Source organism: Onychomys torridus, chromosome X (genome assembly GCF_903995425.1).
Source record: "Onychomys torridus chromosome X, mOncTor1.1, whole genome shotgun sequence".
Lineage (NCBI taxonomy): Eukaryota > Metazoa > Chordata > Mammalia > Rodentia > Cricetidae > Onychomys > Onychomys torridus.
This window is the reverse complement of record NC_050466.1, coordinates 121793554-121811543: the sequence shown is the minus strand read 5'-3', so window position 1 is coordinate 121811543 and position 17990 is coordinate 121793554. Positions and strand designations below refer to the sequence as shown.

Sequence of the window (17990 nt, the reverse complement as noted above, 5' to 3'; positions counted from 1 at the left end):
TTTCTCTGATGATTAAGGATGTTGAGCATTTCTTTAAATGTCTTTCAGCCATTTGTGTTTCTTGTTTTGTGAATTCTCTGTTTAACTCTTTAGCCCATTTTGTCATTGGATTGTTCGGTATTTTGATGTCTAATTTCTTGAGTTCCTTATATACTGTGGAGATCAATCCTCTGTCAGATGTGGGGTTGGTGAAATCTTTTCCCATTCTGTAGGCTGTTGCTTTGTCTTATTGACTGTATCTTTTGCCCTGCAAGAGCTTCTCAGTTTCAAGAGGTCCCATTTATTAATTGTTGTGCTCAGTGTTTGTGCTGTTGGTGTTATATTATTTAGGAAGTGATCTCCGGTGCCAATGCGTTCAAGAGTACTTCCTACTTTCTCTTCTATTAAGTTTAGTGTAACAGGATTTATGTTGAGGTCTTTGATCCACTTGGACTTGAGTTTTGTGCATAGTGACAGATATGGATCTATTTGTAATCTTTTACATATTGACATCTAGTTATGCGAGCACCATTTGTTGAAGATACTTTCTTTTTTTCCATTGTATAGTTTTGGCTTCTTTGTCAAAAATCAGGTGTTTATATGTGTGTGGATTAATGTCAGGGCCTTCAATTTGATTCCATTGGTCTGTATGTCGGTTTTTATACCAGTGCCAGGCTGTTTTTATTACTATAGCTCTATAGTAGAGCTTGATGTCAGGGATGGTGATGCCTCCAGAGGTTCCAGTTGTATTTTCTTAATTGATGGGGGAAGGTGGTCCCTTGTGGCCACATGGTGCCATCCCTGGGCTGGTGGTCCTGAATTCTATAATAAAGCAGGCTGAGCAAGCCATGGGAAGGAAGCCAGTAAGCATCATTCTTCTGCAGCCTCTTCATCAGCTCCTGCCTCCAGGTTCCTGCCCTGTTAGAGTTCCTGTCCTGACTTCCTTCAAGGGTAAGCCAAATGAACGGTTTCCTCCCCAGCTTGTCTATTTTGGTCATGGGGTTTTGTCACAGCAATAGAAACTTTAACAAAGACGGGGAACTTGAATCCCAAGTAGCAGCAATAGCAGATTCCATGAGACAGAGCATACTTGATAATTTCGAGAAAATGCAAAAACAAGTGGGCAGCAGTAGAGGAGGAAAGGAAGAATGGCAGGAGACAATGTCAAAGAAGTTGTATGTAGTGTCTAGGGGGTTGCATTTTTAAAAGAGTTGTAAGATACTTCCACTTGAGCCCCCCTTCTTTCATGGCATCTCCTTCAATAATCTTTTAATCACATCATTCACTATTTATATCACTAATTCATCACTTATTACCTAATGATTTTCAATCGAAAAAATGAAATCTTTTCCCCATCTGGGCACTCATGCTATTTGAAGCTAGAAAAAAATTAGTTGTCACTGGGCATGTTGTTGTGGTTTGTGAAATGGTTAGAAGTGTTCGTGGTCTTCCCTACCATCTATACTGTAACAATCAATCAAGTATATCTGCAGACGTTGCTGACTGTCTCCTGGGATGAAAAGGAACTAAATTATAAGCCTTTTGAGAGCAGAAAGTGATTTGTTCCCAGTTTTCCCTGTGCTTCCTTCACAATGCATAAAAGGCAGTCAATGATTTTGGTGGGGGGAGGATTGTTTGTTTTTCATTCTGTTTTGTTTTTAGTGTACTGCAAATTTTCTATATTCTTTTCTTTTTAAAAAACTTTTTGTTGGTTCTTTGTGGATTTCACATCAGGCATCCCAATCCCATTTTTCTCCCCCATCCCTTTGTTACCCACCTTCTTCCCTTGCAAACTCACCCCTAAAATAAAATAAAATTTAAAAGAAAAAGCAAAAAACCAAAACCAAAACCAAACAAACAAACAAAACAGCACAAAACAAAAATCTCAGCGTGGAAGATATAGCTATGACCCAGTGTAGTACACGCTATAGTCCATCCATCTTTACTTGCAAGTGTTCATTGCTATGAGTCATTGGTCTGGTCTGAGGCCTCTGGCTTAAGCTACCATATCAATACTGGGCCCTCCCTGGGACCCCTCTTGGATATCCTGTTATCCTGTGTCATGGAGATCCTACAGCTTTGGATCTGCAGGTCCGGCCCCTTCACATGCTCCAGCAGATCATAGATGATGTGGATGTAGGGTGGGCTAACTCACAGCCCTGGTTCTGGGCCTGGGTGGTAGCTGAGTTGGTCTCCCTGCCAGCTTTCCCTCATAGTCATTGCCTGGATGAGCTCTCCAGCACTGCCCTGGCTAGCTCACCCAATGCAACAGAAAGCAAGGAGCAGAGTCAGTTCTCCTGCTCTCATACCTTTTGGTCCAGCTCACCCACACCTACACCACCAGGGCCAGCTCTACTGTTTTGCCCAGGTGAGGTGCAGGGCCTGCTCTCTCAAGTGCTGCAGTTGGTGAGGGGCAAGGCTAGCTCTCCCACTCTCATGCCCCCTAGCCCAGCTCTCCTGCCTGCCACAGGTGGGAAGGGGCAGGGGGAGAGGATGGCATCTTTCCCTCACCCTTGCTACACATGGCATACAAAGGGTGATGGGGTCAGCTTTCCAGCTCTCACACCCTCAGGGCTGGCTCACCTGTACCCCAGCCACAGGGTCAGCTCTAATGTGCTGACCAGGCAAGGTGTAAGGCCCACTCTCCCGAGTGCTGGAGCTGGCAGGGGCAGGACCAGTTTTCCCACTCTCACGACCCTGGGGGACAGCTACAGATGGCAATGGGTGAGGGGTGGAGGGCATCTTTCCCTCACCTGTGCCACCACATAGCAGACAAAGGGGGCTTCCAGGGTCAGTTCCCTTGCTTTCACACCCTCAGGGCCAGGTCACCTATGCCCCTAAATTGTTTTTTTTGTTATTATTGTTATTATTATTATTATTATTATTATTATTATTATTATTTTGGGTTTTTGAGACAGGGTTTCTCTGTGTAGCTTTGGTCTACCTCTGTAGACCAGGCTGGCCTCCATATACCTGTTGCTGCCTCCCAAGTGCTGGGATTAAAGGCATGTGCCACCACTACCTGGCTTAAAATACTCAGATTTTGTGTTGCAGTTGTTTTGTTTTGTTGTGAGACAGGATTTCTCTGTGAAACAGTCCTGGCTGTGCTGGAACTCTCTATGTAGACCAGACTGGCCTCAAACTCACAGAGACCCACCTGCCTCTGCCTCCCAATGCTGGGATTAAAGGCATTTGCCACCAGTGTTCAGCTCTATTGTTTGAAATAAATGAAAACCACAATTCTTTTTTTTTTTTTTTTTTTTTGGACAGGGTTTCTCTGTGTAGCTTTGCGCCTTTCCTGGAACTCACTCTGTAGAACAGGCTGGCCTAGAACTCACAGAGATCCACCTGGCTCTGCCTCCTGAGTGCTGGGATTAAAGGAGTACGCCACCACCACCTGGTGAAAATCACAATTCTGTCTCTCTTCCAAAGGGAGTACACAAGCGTGGTATTTTTAAATAAAGAATACACAGAACTCCAAAAAAATTCAGTGAAAAAAATTGTTCTCTGAAAGCTGGAGTTGGTAAACTGCTACTCTTGCAAGTGGGGGGGTGGGGTTACATTTGATCCCCAGAACTATATATACAATGTGAAATCACTCCGGAAATATGTGGGCAGCACAAATTGAAGTCGATGGGTTATTGAATAAAAAAGAAAGCACGAAGTCATGGGATAGGGAGGTGAGGAGAATCTTGGAGGAGTTAAAGGGACAAGTACAGATGAATGAATATGATCAAAGCATATTGTATGAAATTCTCAAAGGATGAAAATAAATTTTAAACTGGGTGTGATGGAAATAGAGCTGAGAAAGTGGAGACAAGTACATTCCTGGGGTTCCCTGTCCAGCTAGCATAACCTGCTTGGTGAGTTTCAGGCCAATGACACATACCCTCAAAAACAATGAAAGGTAGACAGTACCTGAGGAATGATAAGTTAAGAATGTCCTCTAGCCTCCAGGGGTATGAACATACATATGCTCACTCATTTACACACACACACACACACACACACACACACACACACACACACACACAATTTCCCAAGTGTCCATTGCTAAGTCTCACGTTAAAACCAGTAAGTATCATAGTACTCTATGTAAGTCCTCAATAGTAATTATCAAATGAATAAAATTGTGGAACTTTACTGGATTTACTCCAGTTACCATTAAGCCTAATCCTTCTCTATTATTTATTTAGTAGAGCTTAATTTAGCCTCGTGTGGTGTACACCTTCAATTTCAGGACTCAGGAGGCAGAGGGAGATCTCTGTGAATTTGAGTCCAGCCTGGTCTATATAGCAAGTTCCAGGTCAGTCAGGGCTACATAGTAAGATCCTGTTTCAAAATAAAACAAGTTAATAAATATTTCAAATCTGTTTCATCCATAGACTAAACTATACACACAATGCAATTTGTGGATAAAATCATTGTATCATCAAATTCTGGGTCCATCCAGTGAATTCATGAAAGATGGCTTTTTGACAGTGATTTTTGGTAGCTGGATACTGTTTCAATAGAAAGAATGTTTGCTTTTACACTATGGATAATAAAGATGAATGTAACTAAGGAATATGCATGCAATTATAGCCCAAAGTATGCATCACTTTGTGTTAAGAGGACAACTTGTGTAATGTTGCAAGTATGAAGTTGTGTGTTGTTACTAAGCATATGCTTTAGGATTAATGCAACATACAATGACATAATCTGTAAGGTAAACAACTTTGAGTGTCTGTAATGGGTATCCTCTCTCAGCTGGTAGATTTGTTATAATGCCGCTTTTTATAGGTTAAAATGGTAAAATTAGGGAAGACAATGCTTTTTGTTTGTTTAATTGGTTTCATTGTTTTTGATTTGTAAAAGATTTGTCTATTTTAATTTTATGTATATGGGTGTTTTGTCTACATGTATGTCTATGTACTACGTGTGCCCAGTGCCCACAGAGGCCAGAAAAGTGAGTAGGGTCCCCTGGAACTAGAATTGCACTGGATGCAAGCCACCATGTGGGTGCTGAACCCAGATCCTCCAGAATAGCAAACAATGCTTATAACCACTGAGGCACTGCTCTCGTCCTGAGGCAGTGTTTTATAAAATGGGCATGTTGTAAAAGATTCAAAACACTTTAATATAGTGTTAAATGGCTTTGTTAATCCACTAAATTTGGTGCATATATCAATCACATTGATTTTCTTCACCTTTAAAATTGCTCTAATGAAAGTAGTCATGGTTGTTGAAATTTTGCTCAAGATAGTGTTTGGCACTATGGAAAAGTTTTTTAAATGCTACTCACTGTTACTGTTTTTCTCTAAAAGACATAGGCACAACATAAAACTACAGAAAACCATTAGATCAAACTGTGCATTGTGAAGCACTAATAAGTTATAAAAACCAATTTATTGGTCATAAACTGGACATAAAATCAAGACAAAGGGAAAAATAATAGTACCTCCAATAATAATAATAACTTCATAAAAGTTTTGTCATATTGGGGCTAGAGAGAAGGTTAAGTGGGTTAGAGCACTGTCTGATCTTCCAATGGACTTGGGTTCAATTCCCAGGACAACCATGGTGGCTCACAGCCATCTGTAACTTCAATTTCAGGGGATCTAATATTCTCCTTTGGCCTCTGAGAGCATTGCATAAATGTGGTACACAGACATATATACAGGAAAACACCCACACACATCAAGTACAAATAAATCTTTAAAAATTTTGTCTCAGATTTTTTGGCATGTATATGAGTAGAGTATGCTATAAAATGAATCTCTTACTATAGATTGTACCCAGAAATTTTTATGACTCTATTGTACTTTAGTCTCTTTGGGTTACAAATGAATAAATTTGGCACAGAAAAGGCTACTAATATGAACAAAATCATACAGTGATAAGTGGCAGAGCACCAAAACTTATAGCCAGCCTTCCAGATTAGCAAGCCAAATAAAGATTTCCATGCCAGTTGGACAGACCTTGGATTATTCCCTCCAAAAAGTTTTTTAGTTTTTTTAATATCATGAATTTCTGTTTTATTAATAACTTATTTTTTAATGTGCATTAGTGTTTTGCTTGCATGTGTGAGGGTGTCAGATCCCCTGGAACTAGAGTTGCAGACAGTTGTGAGCTGCCATTTGGGTGGTGGGAATTGAACCTGGTTCCTCTGGAAGAGCAGACAGTGCTCTTAACCACTGAGCTATCTCTCCAGCCCATTTCTGTTTTATTAAAAATGTTTGTTTTGATCACCACCCCTTTTTTTCTTCCAGCAAGCTGCGCGCAGCGCCAGGCCTCATCCCTTTTGTGCCATCAGGGTCTCTTGCTCAAGAGATCTAGTCTGTGGCGAAGTTTAGGGGCGGCCAGTACCGAGGCTCCGCCTTCGCGGCCTGGACTCAGAAACAATGGCGGTTACTGATACAGAACAAGATGGACTAGCCCCAGAAAAGACATCCCCGGATAGAGAAAAGAAAAAAAAGAGCAGTCAGATGTGTCTATTTCTCCTAGAACCTCAAAACATCACTATTCAAGGTCACGGTCAAGATCAAGAGAAAGAAAGCGAAAATCAGATAATGAAGGAAGAAAACACAGGAGCCGGAGCAGAAGTAAAGAGGCAAGAAGACATGAATCCAAAGATAAGTCCTCTAAGAGACATAAGTCTGAGGAGCACAATGACAAAGAACATTCTTCTGACAAAGGAAAAGAGCGATTAAATTCATCTGAAAATGGTGAGGACAGACATAAACGCAAAGAAAGGAAGTCATCACGAGGCAGAAGTCACTCAAGATCTAGGTCTCGTGAAAGATGCCATCAAAGTAGAAGCAGGGAGAGGAAGAAGTCTCGGTCTAGGAGTAGGGATCGAAAAAAGTCTCGATCCAGAAGCAGAGACAGGAAGAAGTCAAGATCTAGAAGCCGGGATAGAAAACGAAGGATTAGAACACATTCCCGATCCAGATCCAGACACAGGCATAGGACTAGAAGTGGGAGCAGATCAAGAAATCGAAGTCGAGATAGAAAGAAGAGAATTGAAAAACCAAGAAGATTTAGCAGAAGCCTAAGCCGGACACCTAGTCCACCTCCCTTCAGAGGCAGAAACACAGCAATGGACGCTCAGGAGGCTTTAGCTAGGAGGTTGGAAAGGGCAAAGAAATTACAAGAGCAACTAGAAAAGGAAATGGTTGACAAGCAAAAACAACAAGAGATGGCTGCAGCAGCTGCAGCCACTGGGGGTTCTGTTCTCAATGTTGCTGCACTATTGGCGTCAGGAACACAAGTGACTCCTCAGATAGCTATGGCAGCTCAAATGGCAGCCCTGCAAGCCAAAGCCTTGGCAGAGACCGGCATAGCTGTGCCCAGCTACTATAACCCAGCCGCTGTGAATCCAATGAAGTTTGCTGAGCAAGAGAAAAAGAGGAAAATGCTCTGGCAAGGCAAGAAAGATGGCGACAAATCTCAATCTGCTGAAATATGGGAAAAATTGAATTTTGGAAACAAGGACCAAAAATGTCAAATTTAGGAAGTTAATGGGAATTAAGAGTGAAGATGAAGCTGGCTGTAGCTCGGTTGATGAAGAAAGTTATAAGACTTTGAAGCAACAAGAAGTTTTTCAAAATCTTGATGCTCAGTATCAAATGGCAAGATCACAAACCCACACTCAAAGAGGAATGGGTTTGGGTTTCACATCTTCAATGCATGGAATGGATACAGTTTGAAAAATATCAACTTGGGACTTTATAGACTTGTTCTGATGTCAGGTCCTTGTTCACCAAACAGCTAGGATTCTAGCTTGCATGGGTGTTGCACTGACTTTAATTTATTGAAAAATACGATTTTTTTTTTTTTTTGTAAACATCAGATCAGTGATACTGGTGTTAGTGTTGTAATCAGGTTAAACCCACTTCCATTAAACTTGACAGGACTATAGAAGGACAATATTTTTTAGTTCATGAATTCTACTTTTCAAATATATTAAAGCTTCAGGTGGGATAAAATCTCATGCATAGATTTTCACGTGTCCACTGTCTTGTGTACTTTTGAACTTAACCTTGTACACTTATTTTCATCTCTTGAAACATGAAAGAAATGTTGAGTAGATGTTCTCTAAAGATCTTCTTCTAAAAGATCTGGCCATTTGGTACATAATCTGCACACATATGCTTGGCAGTGATAATAAAAATGGTTTTCTCAAAACTGGTGTTAATTTAAGTTACCTGGTGTTCTTGTTTGAGTCTGTTGTATGTAGTGTTGATATTACAATTAAAAAACACTGGCTATAAATGCTTTTTTTACAGCAACGGTTTTAGGGTATAAGCAATACTATAGTGTGCAGAAATTTAAAGAGAAGGTGAATGGAGCAAATTTATTAAAATAGTAGTTTTTCTATTATAAGGCAGAATTGATGTGCAGAATTTGTTAGTCCATGTTATTCAGGAAATAGGTTATCGCATTAAAGGGATGTGAGCACTTTTATATTAATAAAGTGCCTTATAACAAAAAAAATTAAAAAAATGTTTCTTTCTATTTCTGAGACAACTTGTGTATGTTTCTCATGTAGGACAGATTGGTCTGGATATGTTATGTAGCCCAGGATGGAACTCCTGATCCTCCTGTTAGGATTATAAGTGAGCACCCTACATCTGGCTGATTTTCTTTTCTTTCTAAATCATTTGTTTAGATTATAATATAATTACATCATTTTCTCCTTCCCTTTCCCCCCATATGACTTCCTTGCTGTCTTTCAAATTCCTGGCCTCTTTTTTCTTTAATTGATTATATATATATATATATATATATATATATATATATATATATATATATATAAAATATTCCTAAATAGGTAAGTATAATCTGCTCAGTCTGTATAATATTATTTGTATGCATATTTTCAGAGTTGGCCATTTGGTATTGGAACCATTTGGTGTGCTCTGCCCTGGGAAAGACTACTTTACCCAATCTCAGCATTCCTTAGTTGCCCATAGTGATTTGTCTAGGATTGAGGCCTTGCTCCCTCCCCATCTATGTTAACATGTGTATTGGTGTCATCCTTGTTCAGTTCATGTTTAGACAGTCATGCTGGTGTGACTTTATAGGTTAGCTTCTGGCATGCCTAGGAAACACAATCTCACAGCAAACCCCATTACTCTGGTTAATTCTGCTCTATCTTCTGCAATGATCCCTGAGCCTTAAATACAGGAGCTGTGTTGTAAACATATCAGTTGGGATGGGGCTTCATAACTCTGTATTTTGATTTGTTGTAGTTTTCCATATTTTGCAAAGAGAAGTTTCCTTGATAAAGGGTAAGGATAGGATTATGCTGTTTTAATTAAGTGGTAGTTAAAGGTTCCCCTCCAAGAGCCATGACTCACTAGCCAGTTTCCAGGACCAGGCATGATTTCCCTCCTGTTTAGTGGGCCTTAAGTTACTGCTAGAGTATGCATGTCACTACTGCATCCTTAGGGATATTGTGTCATGTTGGTCATTGTTGTGGTTCATAGACATCATAGCTGGGCAGGACTACTGGTTGCTTTTTTCCCCTTGGAAGCTTGAATGGTATCTTCTGATACCATGAGAGTTAGTCATCATAAAGGTAAGATATAAGTCAGATACTTTAGGTCTTGTAGTCAAAATACATAGTGTCTTCAGAAACAGAATTACCTTCAACCTTTGGGAGCAATCAAGAGCAACAGCAACAGTCTATAATGTTTTAGGACTTTACTGGGGCAACACTTACCAACAACACAAAAGGAGGCTTTTCATGCCTGGTGTTGAGTTTTTTGTTAGCTTTTCTATGGCTCTTAAGGGGAACATTGTCTTTCCAAATGGGAAAATTTCATTTAAATTATATATGTATATTCATATATTGATTTATGTGTATCATAGGTATTTTTAGGAAGTTAATTAATAGTTTTGCTCCTTTTGTCTTTTTAAAACATCCTTACTATTATTTTGCCCTTCTCCTTCCTTCTTCTGTATGTATTTATTTGAATGACTTTATTTTGGTCTATCCTGCATTCATTTAACTGTTTTCAATTCATTTTTTGGATAGACAAATTAGCACCATTTCCTAACCTTGAACATTGTAGGTATTCTTACAGTTTTGTCAAATCTGTAAGATTTTGAAAGTACCTGTGGAGTTATGGAGGAGAAATGAAAATGAATGATGCTAAATGGATGTGGAGAGTTCAGATGCTGTCTCAAAGAGTGGTTAGGTAGCTCTCCAAACATCATTAGGTCCAAGTGATGGCCTGAGGGCGGCTGCCTGGCAACCAGAGCACTACAACTTCCAGTTCTGCCTTTTCCCCAAGATCTTTCCCTTTCATCACTGCCATTGATGTTGTTATTAATTAAATTGCTTCCATGTATGAGGATAGATTTGTAATGTTCATAATACTCCTTATTCCATCAGGATCAAGGACGTTCCTTGATTTATTTATAGAAAGTGCACGAATAAGAAATTGTTAGCACAGACTCATCATTCTGGTAGTACTTGACTTCTTTTGCTCCTTTGTGCCTCGGAAAAAATGCTTATATTTATTCTTATATCCTTGTTTATATTAGGCAAATATTAAATATACCATAACGTATGATGTTCCTCCTTCCATTATGTACATTCAAATTTGAATTTTGGTTTTCATAAAAATGTTTTATTTATGTACACACACACACACACACACACACACACACACACACACACACACCAGGTGTGTGGAGGTCAGAGTTCAACTTCCAGGAATCAGTTCTCACTTCCTACATATAACACCAGTAGCACAGACAGTAGGATCAACAACTAGTAAATGGGACCTCCTGAAACTGAAAAGTGTCTGTAAGGCAAAGGACACTGTTACTAGGACAAAACGGCAGCCTACAGAATGGGAAAAGGTCTTTACCAACCCCACATCTGACAGAGGGCTGATATCCAGAATATATAAACAACTCAAGAAATTAGACATAAAAAATAATAATCTAATTTAAAAATGGGGTGGAAACCTAAGTAGAAAATTCTCAACAGAAGAATCTCAAAAAGCAGAGAAAAACTTAAAAGAATGTTCAAAAATCCTTAGACACCAGGGAAATGCTAATCAAAATGACTCTGAGATTCCATCTTACACCTGTCAGAATGGCTAAGATCAAAAACACAAATGACAGCTAGAGAGGATGTAGAGCAAGGGGAACACTCCTCCATTGCTGGTTGGAGTGCAAACTTGTACAGCCACTTTGGAAATCAATATGGCAGTTTGTCAGAAAACTGGGAATCAACCTATCTCAAGACCTAGCAATACCACTCTTGGGCATATACCCAAGGAATGTTCAATCATACCACAAGGACACCTGCTCAACTATGTTGATAGCAGATTTATTTGTAATAGCCAGAACCTGGAAACAACCTGGATGTCCCTCAACCAAGGAATTGATAAAGAAAATGTGATACGTTTACACAAAGTATTTCTCAGCTGTTAAAAACAATGACATTAGGAAACTGCAGTTAAATGGATGGAACTAGATAAAAAACATCCTGAGTGAGATAATCTAGACTCAGAAAGACAAACATGGCATGTACTCACTCATAAGTGGATATTAACTGCAAAGTAAAGGATAACCATGCTACAATCCACAGACTCACAGAGGCTAAGTAACAAGGAGGCCCCAAGGGTAGAAACATGGATCTCCCTGAGAAGGGGAAATAGAAGAAATTTCCTGGGTGGACTGGGGTGGGTGGGGATAGGAACATGAGGGATCAGGTTGGGGGTGGGTTAAGGGGGAGAGTGCTGAGAGAGATGACTGGAAAGGGGGGCTTTTTGAGGATAAGTAGATACCTGATATAAGGGAAACTTCTATAAATATACAAGGAAGGGTGGTCTCAGCTAAGACTCCTGGCAATACTGAATATGTAGCCTAAACTTGCCATCTCCTGTGATCAGATTTGTGACTACCCCAATTGTCATCAGAGAGCCTTCAACCAGTAACAGATAGAAACAAATACAGAGACCCACTGCCAACCATTAGGCTGAAACCAGGGAATTCTGCTGAAGAGAGAGAGGAGGGATCATAGAAGCCAGATGGGTCAAGAACACCACAAGAAAACCCACAGAAACAACTAACCTGGCTCATTGGAACTCACAGAGTCTGAACCAACTACCAGGGAGCCTGTATGGAACCGACCTAGGCCCTCTACTTATATATGACAACTCTGTAGCTGCAACTATTTGTGGGACTCCTAACAGCGGGAGCAGGGGCTGTCCTGAATGTTTTAGCTGGCTCTTGAGAACCTGTTCCTCATACTGGATTGCCTTGCCCAGCTTTAATATAAGGGGAGGTGCTTATCTTAATGCAACTTGATATGCCATGCTTTTTGTTGATACCCATGGGTGGCCTGCCTCTTTCTGAATAAAAACAGAGGAGTGGATTGAGGGAAGAGCAGAGGAAGAGGAGGGAGGGAAAACTGCAGTCCAGATATAAAACAAATTAAATTTTAAAAAAAGAAAAAGAAAAAATGTGGTACATTTACACTATGGAGTATTACTCAGCTGTTAAAAATAACAAATGACATCACAAAATTTGCAGGCAAATGGATGGAACTAGAAAATAACATCCTGAGGGAGGTAACCCAGACTCAGAAAGACAAACATGGTATGTACTCACTCATAAGTGGATATTGACTGTAAAGTAAAACCATGCTACAATCCACAGACTCAACAGAGGCTAGGTAACAAGGAGGGCTCAAGAGGGGATGCATGGATCTCTCTGGGAAGGGGAAATAGAAAAGGTTTTGCAGGTGAACTGGAGGGCAGGTGGGGATGGGAGCATGAGGGATCAGGTGGGGGATGGGAGGGGTAGAGAGAGAGAGTACAATGAGGGGAGACAACTGGAACTGGGGGATATTTAGAGAGTGATGTGGAAACCTAGTGCAGTGGAAACTTCCTGGAACCTATGAGGGTGACCCTAGTGAAGATACCTAGTAATTGGGCATACAGAACCTGAACCGGCCATCCTCTATAATCAGGCAAGTCTTCCAGTAGTGGGACTTGTGGTAGCATTGTGTTCCCCAAAATATTGTTGCTGTGGATATTGCTCTGTGTAAATAAAGTTCTGATTGGCCAGTGGCCAGGCAGGAAGTATAGGCGGGACAAGAGAGAAGAGAATTCTGGGAAGTAGAAGGTTGGGTGGAGACACCGCCAGCCGCTGCCGCCATGAGAAGCAACATGTAAAGACACTGGTAAGCCACAAGCCATGTGGCAAAGTATAGACTAACAGAAATGGGTTAATTTAAGATAGAAGAAGTAGATAACAAGCAGCCTGCCACAGCCATACAGTTTGTAAGCAATATAAGTCTCTGTGTGCTTTCTTGTTTGGGTCTGAGCGACTGTGGGACTGGCGGGTAAGAGAGATTTGTCCTGACTGGGCCAGACAGAAAAACTCCAACTACATATTGTGCACTCTAATAAACTTATCTGGGGTCAGAGGACAGAACAGCCACTAGATAGACATAGAGGCCAGAAAATGGTGGCTCACACACCTTTAATCCTAGCATTCCAGAGGCAGAAATCCCTCTGGATCTCTGTGAGTTCAAGGCCACATTGGAAACAGTCAGGCATAGTGACTCATGCCTTTAATCCCAGGAAGTAAGCCTTTAATCCCAGGAAGTGATGTCAGAAAGCAGAAGGGTATATAAGTTGTGAAAACTAGGAACTAGAATCATTTGGCTGGTTAAGCTTTTAGGCTTTTGAGTAGCAGTTCAGCTGAGACCCATTCTGGATGAGGACTCAGAGGCTTCTAGCCTGAGGAAACAGGATCAGCTGAGGAACTGGAAAGGTGAGGTAGCTGTGGTTTGTTCTGCTTCTCTGATCTTCCAGCATTCACCCCAATACCTGGCTCAGGTTAGATTTGATTAATAAGACCATCTAAGATTCCTGCTACAGGGACTAAGACACCAACCCAGCCACAAAACCTCCTACCTACAACTTGTCTTGCCTGCAAGATGTGCTGGGGCAATGGTGGCTGAGAGCTTGTGGGAGTGGCCAACCAGTGAATGGTCTAACCTGAGAACCATACCAGGAGAGGGAGCCCATGCCTAGTACGGCCAGGATGGCCAGAAACCAGAGGCTGGATAGCCCAGAGACCTAGGATAGAAAGAAAAAAAAATCCATAAATCAATTCCTAATGATATTCTGCTGTATTCCTAGATCAATGTCATACCAGTCATCATCAGATGCAGCTGACAGGAGCAGATGCAGAGAACCACAGCCAAACACTAGGCAGAGAGATAGTCTGTATTGGAGATCTCCATCAGGTCCCTCCACTTGGAGCTCATGGAACTCTGCAGAAGAATTATAGAAAATAGAGGGGTCATGGACACCAGGAGATCATGACCCACAGAATCAACTAAGCAGAGACTGAAGTGGCACTCATGGAGCCTGCATGGGTCTGCACTGGGTCCTCTACAAATATGTTATGGTTGTGTAGCTGGATGTTCTTGTAGAACTCTCAACAATGCAAATGGGAATTGTCTCTCGACTCTTTTTGGCTGCTTTGGGACTCATTCCTTCTACTGGATTGCCTTGCTGAGGGTTTGTGCCTAGTCTTATTGCACCTTGTTATGTTGTGTTCAGTTGCTATCTCTGAGAAACCTGCTCTTTTCTGAAGGGAAATGGAGGAGATGTGGATCTGGGGGAGAGCACAGGTGTTGGGGGGTGTTGGGAGGAATGGAGAGAGGGGAACTGTGGTTGGGATGTATTGCATGAGAGAAAAATATATAAATAAATAAAGTACATAGAATAAATGACTGTGGGTATGATACTAAACAGGACATCTATATCACCCCATCCAAAGATCAGGGAGCATTATGGAAGTGGAGGCAAAAAATAAAGGCAGAAGATGAAGTGCTGTTAAGTGATGTCTTATGGGCATTACATGGTTGTTGCATTCATGAACTCACAGAAGCTCTATGCCCCTTCAAAAGGTGTGCACAAGACTGAGCTCATCAGCATCTTGTCATGATAGGGAAGGAACTCAAGAGGTCTCACCCCTCCCAGGAGCTGTCCAACAGTAAATGGTTGTTAGAGTAGAACAATAGGAGAGGTCATTTTCTTAGTGGTATAGAATATTTTTAAGTGGTTTCATACCCCAGAACTGGACTGACAGCTGGGGAACCAGCATGGGACCAAATTAGGCCCTCTGAATGTGGGTGACACTTGTGTGGCTTGTGAAGTATGTGAGGCCACTGCCAGTGGAACCAGGATTTATCCCTAATGCATGAACTAGCTTTTTGGAGCCCATTCTCTATGGAGGGCTACCTTGCTCAGCCTTGATACAGGGGGGAGGGGCTTGGTCCTGCCTCAACTTGATAGGCCAGACTTTGTTGACTCCCCATGGGAGGCCTTACCCTGTCTAAGGAGTGCATGGGGGATGGGGTTGGGGGAATGTTGGGGTGAATGAGAGGAGGGGAGAGAGAGGGAACTGTGGTTGGTATGTAAAATGGAAAAAACTTTTTAAATTAAAAAAAAATAGCAACACATATATAAACAGAAAGTAACTCCCTACCTAAGCAATCCTAATTGAAATCAGTGGGTCATCAAAAAATGAAAAGGCACAAAAGTATGAATAAAACATGTTGGAAAGGGTTTTAATAAGAGGGAGAAAGAGATAAGAGAGGATGACAGGGTCGGGGAGGGTGAAAATGACTGAAATTCAAATGTTCCATTGCATTTATATGTCATACTTTCTCATGGGATGAATATGACCAATTATATTATATATAAATATGACATTGTCACAAGGACACCTAATATTTTATACGATCAATATATGCTAGTCAAAATATATAACAAGATTTGATTGTCTTGAGATGCCACAAGTAGGCCCTCTTCCAAGAAACGTGTGTGTGTGTGTGTGTGTGTGTGTGTGTGTGTGTGTGTGTGTGTATTACTCTGGATATTTTTATCTCATACTTGATAGCCAGATACATCTTTCTCTATATCAATAAGAGATACATATATTTTATTAATATTCCTTTCTAGCATTAGAATGCTTATTGGGGCATTATCTATAATATCAAGATAATGGAAACAATGTATGTTGTGGGAGGGTCCCTGCAGGCTTTACAGCAGGCAGGGAAAAAAATGATCAGGGTGAGGTAAGAACGAAACTCGGATCAGCTCAATTTTGGTAACCAGTGCTAGGCCAGGACTTCTACAGTCTGACCCAGGTCATTTTACTTTGGCCATATTTAAGCACAACAGAGTTTTGAAAAAATTATTCACATAACAATTAACTCGGTCCCATTTGCACAACAATCTTAAGACATGTTTACATTGAGAGTCTTTACAAAGTACATCTGGCTTCTTTCACAAAAATGGGTACAAAAATGGGTTGACTCAAAGATAAAGCCCAAGATTTAGGGTCTGGGGAGAATGTCTGAGGTGAACATAATGCCTATGGAGTCAGGATTTGGCCTGGCCCTAAGACAACACAGAAGTCACTTAGGGTGTTGTGTAAATGACATCTCTCACAAGGATGAGTTGTATGGCCTAGAAGGTTATGGCTCAAGGTTTTAAGAGGAAAGTGTTTTTTTTTATGAGGCAGTACAATGTTACTCATTTATTAGCACCCTTACCATGCGAGAAAAGCAATGAGGCACAACAAAACCCACTATAAGGGTTTTATTAGGAGAAGGGAGGGACAGAAGACCATATGCTTAGGCCTATGGAAGATGTGTGCAGGGAGCAGTGTGGGGGGAGGAGAAGAAGAGAGAGGAGTTTGTGTCCTGCTTTTTATGGATTCCCCTGCACATGCACATATAGGTTTATGGAGCTACACCATGCATGCACATAGATTGTGTGATCATGCTGCATGCAAATTATGCAATCACACAGCACACAGATTACATAGGACATAAAGCCCTGGGATGACTAAACATATGAACAGTGCATGTGCAGTCATGTAGCTGGGGTAGTGGCCAGGAATTCTTACATTCCAGACTCTTTGCTTATTATTAAAAATGGCAGATGAACAAGAGTCAGGGCACCATGTCTCCCAAAAACTGCTTCCAGCTGACTTGGTGGGCATCAGTTAACTCTTGGGGAGTAAGGAAGGGGGCTTCTGAGGTAGCCAGGTATCCTGGGTTAGTGGATTGTTGTCTATTGCTTTGGGAATTGTCTGACAAGGTGCTGTCCAGGTGTCTTCAAGCTGGCTCTGGAACTTGCTGACCTGTCCAGATGGATATAAGCTGGCTCTAGAGCTCAGAAGAATTTTTAAACATATTAAGAAGCAGCCATGCAGCGGGGCAGTGTTGGCGCACACCTTTAATCCCAGCACTTAGGAGGCAGAGACAGGTGGGTTCTGTGGGTTTGAGGCCAGCCTGGGCTACCAAGTGAGTTCCAGGAAAGGCGCAAAAAGCTACACAGAGAAAAACCAAAACTGTCTCAAAAAACCAAAAAAAAAAAAAAAAAAAAAAAAAAAAAAAAAAAAAAAAGAGCAGCCATGGGAAATTTAAATTTTAAAATCTTAAACTGGTGACCATGATATTGTAATGCTTAGTACTGTGGTTAGTGCCAGTGAGAGAGAAAAAGAGAGGGGAGGGTATATGGAGCATGCTTTTAATTCTTACGTGAGATAAGCCTTATCTGAGACAGATTTTTTTTTCTTCTACAGGGGAGAGTTCGAACACAGTCCCCCACTACCACAAATTATGCAGTCAAGCTTCCCACATTTGGGGAAATTGCAGGGTTCATATGTGATCATGGTATTTCCCCTGCTAGGTAAGTATGAGACAGGTTATTTTAAGGCACCTGTTTTCTTTATTAGTTTAGCATCCAGGAGAAACAGGTGATCAACTGCTGAGGGCTTTTAACAGTAATAGATTGCTATAGTAAAGTCTGGTTTTTTGTTTGTTTGTTTTGCAGAGTCCAGACTCTTTTGGGTCTGGGGGGTGTAAATACATCTGGACTGCTACTTTTCCTTACCGTCTGGGTATACTTGATGGTACTTGGCCTCCAGCTCTATGATGGTCCTGTAACAATTAGCTGAGTAGTTAATTA

The 17990-nt window shown here is 41.1% G+C and overlaps 1 protein-coding gene and 1 pseudogene across 1 annotated transcript; one reads left to right on the top strand and one right to left on the bottom strand.

The window, feature by feature from the left end:
• The first annotated feature begins 6362 nt into the window (after positions 1 to 6362).
• On the top strand, positions 6363 to 7754 carry LOC118574212 (arginine/serine-rich coiled-coil protein 2-like). The gene is given in 3 exon segments (XM_036174976.1): positions 6363 to 6428; positions 6431 to 7459; positions 7461 to 7754. Coding segments are annotated over 3 exon segments (1305 nt in total). The 3' UTR covers positions 7671 to 7754.
• A 9847-nt stretch (positions 7755 to 17601) lies between these two features.
• Positions 17602 to 17719, bottom strand: LOC118574938 (annotated as a pseudogene).
• Between the last annotated feature and the right edge of the window lie 271 nt (positions 17720 to 17990).